The sequence below is a fragment of the Sciurus vulgaris genome (genome assembly GCF_902686455.1).
Source record: "Sciurus vulgaris genome assembly, chromosome: 5".
NCBI classification, from domain to species: domain Eukaryota; kingdom Metazoa; phylum Chordata; class Mammalia; order Rodentia; family Sciuridae; genus Sciurus; species Sciurus vulgaris.
The window spans coordinates 117,902,813-117,914,914 of NC_136465.1; the positions used below are offsets into that span (position 1 = coordinate 117,902,813).

Sequence of the window (12,102 nt, forward strand, 5' to 3'; positions counted from 1 at the left end):
TTTTTCAGACCTTTAACTCACCCACTTCACCCACACAAAAATGTTGTAACCTTATGTTTTCCACTCAATTTACACCCCCCCCTTTTTTTTTTTTTTTTAGGGCTCTCCCCACCCCTCTGAAGTCCAGGTTTCCAGGGTTCTTGTTTATTATAAGACCTATGGAAGCAAGACTTTAGAAATATTAGCCCAATTTTACACACACACACACACACCCACACACGCCCACCCCTACACACACATTTAAATATTTTCACCACAAGTGAAGTTCTCATAAAGCAAAAAATCAACTTTCAACTGATCTTTAGGGGTCATGCTACAGGTCTTTAATCATAACTAATTACAAAAGGTCTAGTTTATTCTTTTGGAATTTTATTATTTTATTAACTTATGTATATAATACAGTCACAGAACTTCCTGTCCTACTATCCCTAGATATTGGAAGCTTCTTTCCACAGGACAGAATACTTACTCTGTTTAGTGAGAATGACAAGTGAATGAATGTACTAATGTGGTTGTATATCAGGCTCTGGGACTTAACCCACTCCCATTCCCTGCAACTACATCAAGGAATATTCCCAACTAAATCACTGAGGAGAATTACATTGTCGTGTCCTTGGTGAACCTACTTCCTATTGTATGTGTTCAATTGGCTCTCCCAGGAGTGCATTCCAAGTGTGAAATCAGAGGTGCATGTGATCTCAGATCAGTCATTCCTTGTGCCTCAGTCACTTTATTCTACAGCATACAGCAATTCTGATGACCATTTTGTTTTTGAATGATGACCACTTTTCATGTAATCCAGAGAAGCGATTTGCCTCCAAGTTCTAATTTTATATCAATTTCATCTCCACTTTCTGAAAGCCTAGTTTGTATCTTCATAATATAAAATTATAGCATCATTTGGTTTTCAGTATGAAAATCTTCTTTCAGGTACTTATATATCCTCTGAGGTAACTCACACCCCACAGTCTCAGGTAACTCTCTTCAGCTCCGGTAAGTGGTAAGTTGTCTTATCCATGGATGCTTCTTTATTTTTATCATCAAGTTCATCTGGTTGTCAGTATCACATTTCAAAGACATGAGAATGCACGAACAAAACCAACTGGAGTTTTTACTGACATATGAATGTTATCATCCTCTCTCCTCATCCATTCTCTAATTTTATGCATTATGGACAATAGCAGAAAAATTTTCCTCTTATTTACCATAGTATTTTATTAAGTTTTAATTTATGTTCAATGTCTTTACTTTTCAGTTTTAGGCTAAATTTTTAGCAAATAAAGAAACAATATTTATGAGAACAGTAGGCATGTATATATGATGGCATTTGAAAAATTGTTATAATTTTCTCTCAATTATAGTCAAATATACACCTTGAAAATTAAAGAAACATGAAAGTCAGTAGTAATCTTCCAAAAACTGCTGAGTATAATTTTTATTTTATAACTAATTATTGGTTCTGAGAAGGAATGGTCATTTTATAATCTCATAATTGCTGGAAAGGAAAGACTTGACTAGATCTTGTAGCTCTACCTTTTGGGATTCCACAGGTAGTTTAGTTTTAGATCAGACCTCCTTGGAAATGTTCAGATGAAACTGACTATTTGAAAGACAACTAAGAATGGAGGGGCTTTAAAGATTGTAACATTATCTGAGTTTTAAAATGCTTTCCAAAAGGAATAAAATCTAGAGTGTATAGATTAGACTTTTTAATCTTGGAACTATTAACTTTTCCAACCTGATCATTTTTTGCTCTCTGGCTGTCTTTCGACAAATGATATCTGAAAAAAATGGCTATCCATATGCAAAAATATCAACCATGACCAATAGCTTATACCATATATAACACTCAACTCAAATAAGTCACAGCTGTAAAAGGAAAGATATTAAACTTTCAGATAAAACATAATAGAAAACACGTTTAAATTACAGTGTTGTCTGTTTAAGCAAAATGCCATAACACAGATCTCTTGAACTTTTTCATCTTACATGACTGAAACTCTGTACTCATTTAATAACCCCTCTCCATTTCTTCCCCACCTACAGCCACTAGCAACCATTATTCTACATTCTCTATCCATAAGATTGATTATTTTAGATGTTTCATGTAGGAGGAATCATGCATTATCTGGCCTTCTATGAATTTGTGTAATATTGAGAAGAATGTGTCTTTTCCCGCCATTGAATGGAATGTTCTGTTTATGTCTATTAGGTTCTTCTCTGCAGTTTTCTTTCCCCCATGTCCTTTGCTTCCTTGTTTATTTTTCTGTCTGTATGTTCTATCAATTATTGAAAATGAGTCACAGAAATCATCTACTATTATTATGTTGCCTACTATTTTTCCCTTCAGTTATGTTAATATGTGTTTCATGTATTTGGGTGTTGGGTGCATATATATTTATAAATTTAAATCAACCTGATGAATTGACTCTTTCATCATTATATTCTCTTTTGACAGTTTTGGAATCAAGTCAGTTTTATCTAATCTAATTATGGTCACCCCTACACTCTTTCCATAACCATTTGCATAAGATATCTTTTCTTTTTATGTTCAGCCATTTGTGTCCTAAAAAGGAAAGTGAGTCTCTTACAGAAAACATTTGATTGGATCTTGTCTATTTATCCATTCTGTTACTCTACAGCATTTAACTTTTCATTTATATTTAAAAGAAAAGGATATATTATTGCAATTTTGTTAGTTGTTATCTCTATTGTAGTTCATTTGTTCTTCTCTTCCTCTGTCTTCTTAGGGCTTAACATAGGGCTTACATAAAACATCTTAAAGTTATAGCAATCTATTTTGATCTGATTACAATTTAACCTTAATTTTATACCACTACTCTATTTACATCTCCCACAACTTGTTATTGATGTTCCAAATTAAATCTTTGTATATTTCATTTTACTACAATGAAAATTGAAAATAAAAACTAATAGACAGGCTTAGACAATTTTACTGACTTTTACAACGTTAAACTTCTACATCAATACTTTGTTTTCAAATTACATAAAATGAAAATAAGCCTCTATCCAATTAATAAAGACATTTATTTTTCATTAGACAAACGTTTTCTATATTTAGCACTTCTACTTGTATGCTATTATAAACATGTCCTACTGTTCACTTGTGTAGTTAAGAAAAAAATTTCACTTCAATACTAAATCTTTATTGATCCCCTGGGATCTTTCTCTGACAGAAAATCAGTAAGGTGGGTAATATTGTTAAGAAGTCTGTTCTAAGTCAGGAAAACTGGGTTCAAGTCTTTGCTCTGTCACTTAAACACCATGAATTTGAAACAAGTTACCCAATTTTTCTAATAATTTTCTCACATCTATAAAATGGTCATGATGCCAATAACTAATCAATGTTTGTTGTGAGGGTTATATTATGTGGCTGGCACAAAGTAAACACTCAGTATTACTATTATTACTAGTGGTGGTAGTATTAAAAAATAAAATATGGACTCTTATGGAGGTCACAGCATATAGGGAAAGTCAATAACTTAAATAGGCATCAGGACAAAAGTACAATAATAGATATGCAAAAAAAATGTACCATAAGACCCACTTTTAATTTGTCAGAAAGTTTATAAAGACTTCAGGGAGGAAATGCTATTTGAATTCACTTGACCAAAAAGTAAAGGAAGGGTATACCAGGCAGAGGAAACAGCATAATTAAGGGCAGAAGCTTAGAAGGAGGAGAAAATACAATCATGTAAAGTTGAGAACCCGGTCCACATGAGGGAAATAGTAGACTTTCTAGAAAAAAAAAGAAAAAGAAAAAGAAAATACATGTGATCTTGGGCTACGTAAAAACATGATCTATAAAGAAAAATAATTTATAAATAAAAATAATACTGCATGCTCTTCAAAACACATTGTTTTGTGGATAAAAATAAAAGCCAAAAGATGGGAAATATATATGAAAGTTACATATCAGAAAAAGGATTTGTATCTATAATGCATAAAGAATTCCAAAATGTAATCATAGTGATAAAATTAAGATGGGCACATATTTAAGCAGTGATTTTATCATAGGAAATATAAAAATGGAAGATAAGCATAAAAATGATAATCAGCATCACTAGCCTTTGGTGAAATGAATTTAAAATTACAATGAGATATGACTATATATGTTTTAGAATGGTTAAAGAGAAAAGATTTGCCACAACAAGTGTTGGTAAGGATATGGATACTTTGAAACCCTCATGCACTGCTGATGGAATGTAAAATTATATAACCATTTTAGAAAATAGTTTGGTACTTTATTAAAACTCCAATATTCACCTACCAAATAATGAAGCCATAGTCCAGGATATTTTATCTGGAAAAGTGAAAGCATATGACCCTGTAAACTTCTGTAGTCAAACATTTATAGCAGCTTTATTGCAACCAACAACATGGCAAATCCCTAGCACCCATCAATAGATGATGTGAATAAATAAATTGTGGCACAGCCATGAAATGGAATTCTGGTTAGCAATCAGAAATAAACTCATCTGTACATGGAATAGCATGTATGAATATCAAAATAATTAGACTGTGTGAAAAAGACTGTTCAAATGAATACTGAATTATTTCCTTCTACAATATTGGAAATTGGAAAGCAAACTATGGAGACATAAAGTGGATAAACCATTACAAAAGAATGCTGAAAGACACACAGTAAGAGGGATTATAATGTTGCTTTAGGAATCTTTTGGTATCAACGAGAATGTTCACTATTTTGATGTGGTAATGGTTCAACTTATATTATTCTTAGAAAATATGCAATACTTTATACATCAAAGATGATTGTACACTTTCAACATAAGTGCCTGACTATGCGGTACAGCTTAAAAAGTTTTAAAAAATGTATTAACCAATATTGAATTATCATGGAGAATTAATACTGCATAAAAGGATGGGGTTTTGCTCATATATATATTCAATATATGCATATGTTAAATAATTTTGTCCTGGGAGGTAAAACACACAGACTTCTCAGGTAGCACCATTGTGGGTCTGTACATTCAATATTTCAGCCAGCTTCCAGCCAGAAAAGATACATTTTCTTGTACTGGTATTTTATCCATTACCTTGGCTTCAGGGAGGTGATAGGACCACATCATTTCTCTAATCCACTTCCTTTGTTTATCTGTTTATAAGGTTAATACTTCCACCTCTTTGATGACAATCTTTAGGATCTGATAAGCTATGACTTGCATTTTAGATTCCTATAGCGATTTATGAGGAACCTGAAGTTCTCATTTAATACTCAACTTTCTAAAATTTCTATTTATTACTTAAAGTGTGATTACCATTATTATCACTGAATGATTCTGGGAATTTTCTCAGACTGCTAAATTTTGGGTACCAGCCTCCTACACCTAGAGTTCTATTTTCAATTTCTTTGGATTCATTTTTGGGTGTGTTTATTCCCAGAAAGCAAGATTTTTGTGAAGGTCATCTAAAAATAACTCTCAGTTGGTCCATTTCATTCATTTATAAATGTAGACTACTTAAATCAGTGTCACTACAGAGAATATTACAGATGTCTATCTAGAGTTAATGGAGCCATAGAGCACAGACAAGAAACATTTGCCAGAGTGCCAAGTTCACTTGGTCTCAATGTCATGAGAAGGCCAGGAATATCACAGGAGGAAGTGGGTCTCTTGTTTCCTGTGTCCTGTTCAGGCAAGATTAGTGACACCCTGACCTTTCTCTCTCACATGCCTGCACATGTCAAAGGTTTATTGAAAGCAAAAGTGTGTTCAGTGTAGACATGGAATGGTCCATCTCCAGACACAGAAGAGCACCTGAGTTCCCTGGGAGTCCTGTCCATCCACATACCCCTTTAGTTCCTGGTGTTGTCAGGCCTGTAGACCTAATTGAGAACAAACATGGTGTTATGTAGATAGGGCCCTTTTTAAGTTCTCAATTTGCATGGGGATATTTACTGACTAACTTATGTTTTAAGGTCTGAATTCCATGTGGCAAGAAGGCAGTCCTTATTCTTCCCTTGTGGTTTGTGAATCCCCCTTGTGATGGGATTGAGATATTCTGTTCTCTAGACAGAACTGACTGCACATCCTCTCTGCCTGAGAAATTTGATTTTATCTCCCTCTGTGACTGTTTCTCTCTGGCCTCCGATTATTCCTACTTATCCCTATCTATTCTAATCATCACTAACAATTCCCTACTGGACTAAAGAGGATCTTTAACTTTTTAGTAGTTGAAACATATAATCCTTAGAATTAGTGGAATTTGGCTTCAGTAGGTAGGCAGTAAGCAGAAGAAAATTTGTTTTAAAAAAGGCTTCCTGACCCTCTAAGAACATATAATTCTATATCATATGCTTTACTATCCAAATATATTTCTTATACTTGACATTTTATTTTATAGTTCTCACTCTACTATCAATCAAACTATCAACTTTCAATTACCAGGAGCATGTCTATTTTGTCTAGTATGATACAAGTTCTTAGGTAACTGGTGATGTGATGAATAAAAGAACAAGTACAATTTTCTTCCCAGAGATTGTAATTTGATGAGCGAGAAGAATTTGTCCTAGAAGAGCTTAGAGCATAGATATTGTTCTGCATGGGACACACAGATCTTAAAACCTAGACCTGTTTTAGGTGAAAATTAAATTGGTTTAACAGAAATAGATTTTCTTATGATTGTTGCTCTTTTTCCTGATTCTTCCTGACATCAGAAATCATCTACTATGCCCTTTAAATTCTTGATTACCAACCAAGGACATCAAAGGCATCTGAAGTTACATGAGTAGATTTCATGGATATAAGCATTCATAATGGCCAGGAACTTCAAAAAGTACTATATAATGAAGCTGATTTGAACAAAAGATGAAAAATGAATCTCATCACTCCCAACCTGTCTACAACACTGACATCACTCTGAGTGATTTGCACTCTCTGATACCATGACTGTGGTTTTCACACAATCTGCATTGAATTATATGTTCCTGAAGTAACATCACACGGGACTTCCTAGTCATTCGTTATGAGCAAAGGAAAAATGGGAGACTGTTTCCCAGGATTTCCTTCTCAGTATGGTAAATTGAAACCCTGGGAGGACTTTGTGACAAATATGGATCTGGGAGGAGAAGCAAAGATCATTGTTCTCTAGAGGTGTTTGTAGTCAGGCTGCTGGGCTAACATGACATCCAGAGTATCTTCTCAAGATGTGCTTGAGAATTACCTACTTTATTGCTAAGCCTTTTGGTAAGCACTCTCTCAGAAATTACTGGAATTCCTTGCCATTTCCCAGTCACAATTTCTACACTTTCTCTGCAGGGCTCAACCTGAAATGTTCAGTATTAGTTTCCTCAACATTCTGTCCTCAACACTCAAAGTTTGGCCTTTGGCTCCCTTTTCAAGAGAAAGTTGAGTATTAGAGTCTGTTGAATTATGAAAACAAGTAATCAAGTTTATTTTCAGCTGAAATAGGCCATAAAGAGAGCAACAAAACATGGAATGTGTTCCTGCACACTTATCCTTCTTTTACTTGAGGGAAAATTCCTTAACCTTCGCTGCCTGGAGGATGGGAATCAAGGAGTGGAATCAGCAAGACATAAGGAGAAAGTCCATTCATATTTATTCCCCTTGGAGATATTTTCTTTCAAAAAGGGCATATGGAAAGATAGAAGCTTTCAGAAATTGGCATTTCAATTTACACACTTTTCACCCTAGTGAGAGAAAAGATTCACTTTTGTGGAGAGATACCTCAGAGAATAAAACACCAAAATATTGGAATAAAGGAGGAAAACTGGCTATTTCAAAAGGACAAGAGACATGCTGCTAAATCACATCAGCATCGGGAAGAAGCATATGCATGCAGTAACCTAAATGAACTTTGTTGTGTTGAACTAAAGAAGTCAGATGTGAAATTCAAAGTGTGTAGTTTCTTTTATATGAAATTTCGGAATTGGCATGACTATTCTAAAGTGACTAAAGATCATCAGCGTAAACTTTGTTTCAATGACAAATGGAGGTGTTTTTATACACATGCTTTAAATACATAAATATTTCCCCAAACCAAGATATAAATGAATTGTAGTTTGAATTCCCTGTATGAATTAGTATCAGTTCTAGTGTTCAGAAACTATAAAGTTAAAACCAAAGCCTGGAGTTCAATTATTTTTACACCAAATGACAACTATTTATGTTTACATATAACTTATTCTTAATTGTTAGGATTCCACAGAAGATACTTTTTCAGTACAATATCCATTCCTTTCAGATGTTATGGCTCTCATCACAATATTTAAAATTTTTACTTTCCTTATTCATCTTTCAAAGTTCATCATTAGTGCTGATTCTTCTTGGAAGTTTACTTTGAACTTTGAAAATATTTGGTTTTCTACTTTTTTTCTATCATAACATCAATTATATTGCGTAGTAAATGATCTTATTGTGTGTCTCTGAGAATTTTAGCAACATAATACTTAAGAGCAGATGCAATGCTTAGCAATTAACACATGTATCAAAATATTTAACTAAGCATGTATAGTAGGTTTTGCTTGCAAAAATGATTAAGTATATAAAACTACCCTTTATGAGAATAGACATTTGTTGGTAAAGATAGAATTTAATAGTCACCATTGAAGAATGTAGTTTATCACTAGAGATTAGGAGGATCTACTCAGTAAGAAGAGCACAGAGATATGCAGATAGAATTAGTAAATCTAATAAGATATAAATAGTCAATGGGAAAAATTGCATAGATCCATGTTGCACAGGGCTGCGACTATTGATGAAGCTGACCTGATGTGTGGCACCTGGGGAATGCTAACACTGGCAGCGATGGGGAAGACTCAGACTGCACACTGAGGTCCAAGGAGAAGAGCCTTATTCAGGAGAGGTGGAGCACTTGTCACAGAGATAGCTGCTTCTGTCTTTGTTGCATCTATCACTGCTATATGCTTGCAGTTAAGCGAACCATATATCTTAATGCTTAAGCCTTCTGTTAGCAGTTACTAGCCTATTTGGCAGACTATAGGTTGGTTACAAGAAGAGAAAACCACCGTTACACAGATGACAGAAAACCCGTTTTCACAGACCATAGAACTGTTTTACAGACTGCCGAAGAACATTCTGTTCACAGAACATAGGAGAAGAAGATGGGGACCTAGTCCCTGAGGATCCTGTTTGGCACATCCATCTTTCAACGGAATGCCACTACGTAGGCCTCCTTCTAGGGGACAGGGCCCAGAGATCTGATATATTGTAATAGATAATCACATTGAATTTTCTTATTCATGTTCCAACAGCCTGTTATTTATGTCCAAACTCTGTCTTGTTGTTTTGAAAAGAACAAAACCTGTGGAGCATATGCTTGAGAGCTTCTTTCACCTGCTGGTTCCTCAGGGTGTAAATGAAAGGGTTGAGTAAAGGAGCAACAGAGGTATGGAGCACAGATACACCTTTAGTTAAAGTCACCCTTTCTTTTGCTGAAGTCTTTATATACATAAAGATACAACTGCCATAACTAATAGAGACAACTACCATGTGGGAGGAACAGGTGGAAAAGGCCTTCCTTCGTTGTTGAGCAGAAGGGAATTTGAGAATGGTTTTGATGATGAAGGTATAGGAGAGTCCTACCAATAAGAATGTGAGGACAAGTGTCATCACAGCAAAGACAAAAGCCATCAATTCTATGAAACGTGTATCTGTGCAAGAGATCTGCAGGACAGGGGAAGCATCACACAGGAAGTGGTCAATCACTTTGGAAGCACAGAAATCCAGCTTGAGTAGCAAGAGCAAAGGGGGAAAGATGATTAAGAACCCGGTTGCCCAGGAGCTGAGCACCAGTTGGCAGCACACTCTGCGGTTCATAATGACTGGGTAATGCAGGGGTTTGCAGATGGCCACATAGCGGTCATAGGACATGGCAGCAAGGAGGTAAAACTCTGTAACCCCTAAGAGGAAATAAAAGAATAATTGAGTTGCACAAGCATTGTAGGAAATTGTTTTGTCTCCAGTGAGAATGCTTATCAAGAACCGTGGAATGGAGGCTGTGGTGAACAAAATTTCCAAGGAGGAAAAATTTCTGAGGAAGAAATACATTGGAGTCTTGAGGCGGGGATCCAGCAGGGTGAGGATGATGATGATGAAGTTCCCCATCAGGCTCAAGATATAGTTGAAAAACAGAAACAAGAAAATCACAATTTGTAGCAGAGGGTCATCTGTCAGTCCAAGCAAAATGAACTCTATCTCCACTGATTGATTCTTCATTTTTCTTTTGTCCTATTAAATTTACAGAAAATAAAAACTAACATCACAAGAAGTTATTTCTTCCTTTCCAGCTATATAAAGTTCCATTTTCAGAAACTTAACGATTCACAAATATTTCTCCAATCAACTTAGAGCTCATAACAATGAACATATCCTCAATTCATTCGTCATGTTTATAAAAACACTGAGAGATCCTTCCCTTGTCCAGAGCTGAGTAGTTCCTACTGACCAGTTTATAGGACACTTAATAGTTATTTGAAATTTAGTTCCTCAATTTGATGTTAATCTATGCCCAATCTTTCAAATGATTTATTGCAATAGGTTGTTCCAACACTTGATACTTTTTACATTCTGAATCTATCTAACATTTAAAGCAAATTTTCATTCAATTGTCATAATGGATATAGGAAATAGTTTTCTTCCCAGTAGCCATAAAATCAATAACAATATAGGGGCACATATAATAGAATAGGAAATTTCTAAGAAGAAAAAAGGCCAAAGGAAAAATTATGTGATGGTCTATTAAGTATCTACAATGGTAAGTTTGGGTATAGTCAGATCAAAGCACTGCTTAGCAAGTAATTTATAACAGGAAAATAAGGAACACCACTTTTAAATGTGGGATATCATTTGAACTTGCTATGATGAATACTGTCACCCTATTTGGTTTTCTGTTACCACCCTCTGTCTTTTATCAGGACTGAATTGTAGGGATTAGGAAGGAAGCTTTATCTAATAACAGCGATTACTAGTGCTTAAGCTGCAGTTAGCAAAATTATGTTTCATGTAGAATTATGCAATGGTCGTTCACGATTTACAGGTAGTTTTCATGTTAGAAAAATAGTTTTTATTTCCAGAATACTTGACATAAAATTAACAACTTAGTTTTTATATTCTACCAAGATCATAATTCTTATAAATGTAGTGAGTATCAAATATTTTTTGAATATGTAGAAGGCCCATAAAGCTTAGAGGATAAACCTTTTTGCATAATACAATAGAGAAGAAATGTTACATCACTTCTCCATTAAGAAGTTGTTAAGTAGAACCACATATACAACAATCTTGATTTGGCATTTAAAATATACATTCAGAGAAACAAATCTAGTCCAGGTAAATAAACAGAATATGTTTCCCTCTACTGATTTATTCAGTGTATATAAGTGTCACATGCCTCTTTATTGAGTGACTTTTGTGGCTAATGATACTGATGCTCCACTAGTATTTCCAAACAAACAGGGAACAATGGACTTGCTTTTGTTATCATAATCTCAAATTCCTTGTCTCTAATGACACTTATCCCAGATACCACTTCCTTCCCAATACGTTTTCATTACAAACAATTTGGTAATGCTGTTATAGATAGCAAAACATAATATTTTTCTTCTAGTTACAGTTTTGAAAAGAGATAAGATCTAGTGACATGAATGTAGAGTAAAGATTTGTAGAAGCAGATAAATATAAAAATGGGTTTGGGATGTGTTATGAGAGGGAAATGCATGTGAGGAGAAATAAAGGCTTATAGAAACGTAAGAAAAAAAAGGATTTCTTTTTCAAAAGTTAGGGGATTAGCTTAAGGAAAAATTAAAAAGATTAAAATGAAGAAAGATCATTTTATCAGTATATATGAGTAAAATAGTAATAAGGGAAGAACTTTTTAAACAGAATGTTTTTTTTTTTAAAACGTACCTCTTTGCTGATTTCATTAATTGTAGACTACAATCATGAGTATACTTTAAGTCAGCATTATCTAGTGGTGGAGAAAAGTAAGTGATAAATTTCAAACTTATACTGTATGTTTAGAAGGCAGTTCAGACAAATTTTGGATGTCAGGTATAGACTTCTCAACCTAATGATATTCAAA

At 34.3% G+C, this 12,102-nt stretch overlaps 1 protein-coding gene across 1 annotated transcript; it reads right to left on the reverse strand.

The window, feature by feature from the left end:
- Positions 1-9,278: 9,278 nt before the first annotated feature.
- Positions 9,279-10,238, reverse strand: LOC306662398 (olfactory receptor 6C6-like; the record flags this gene model as incomplete). Its single annotated transcript, XM_079142050.1, has 1 exon — positions 9,279-10,238. One exon carries the CDS (start codon positions 10,236-10,238, stop codon positions 9,279-9,281), a length of 960 nt encoding a protein of 319 aa, XP_078998176.1.
- Between the last annotated feature and the right edge of the window lie 1,864 nt (positions 10,239-12,102).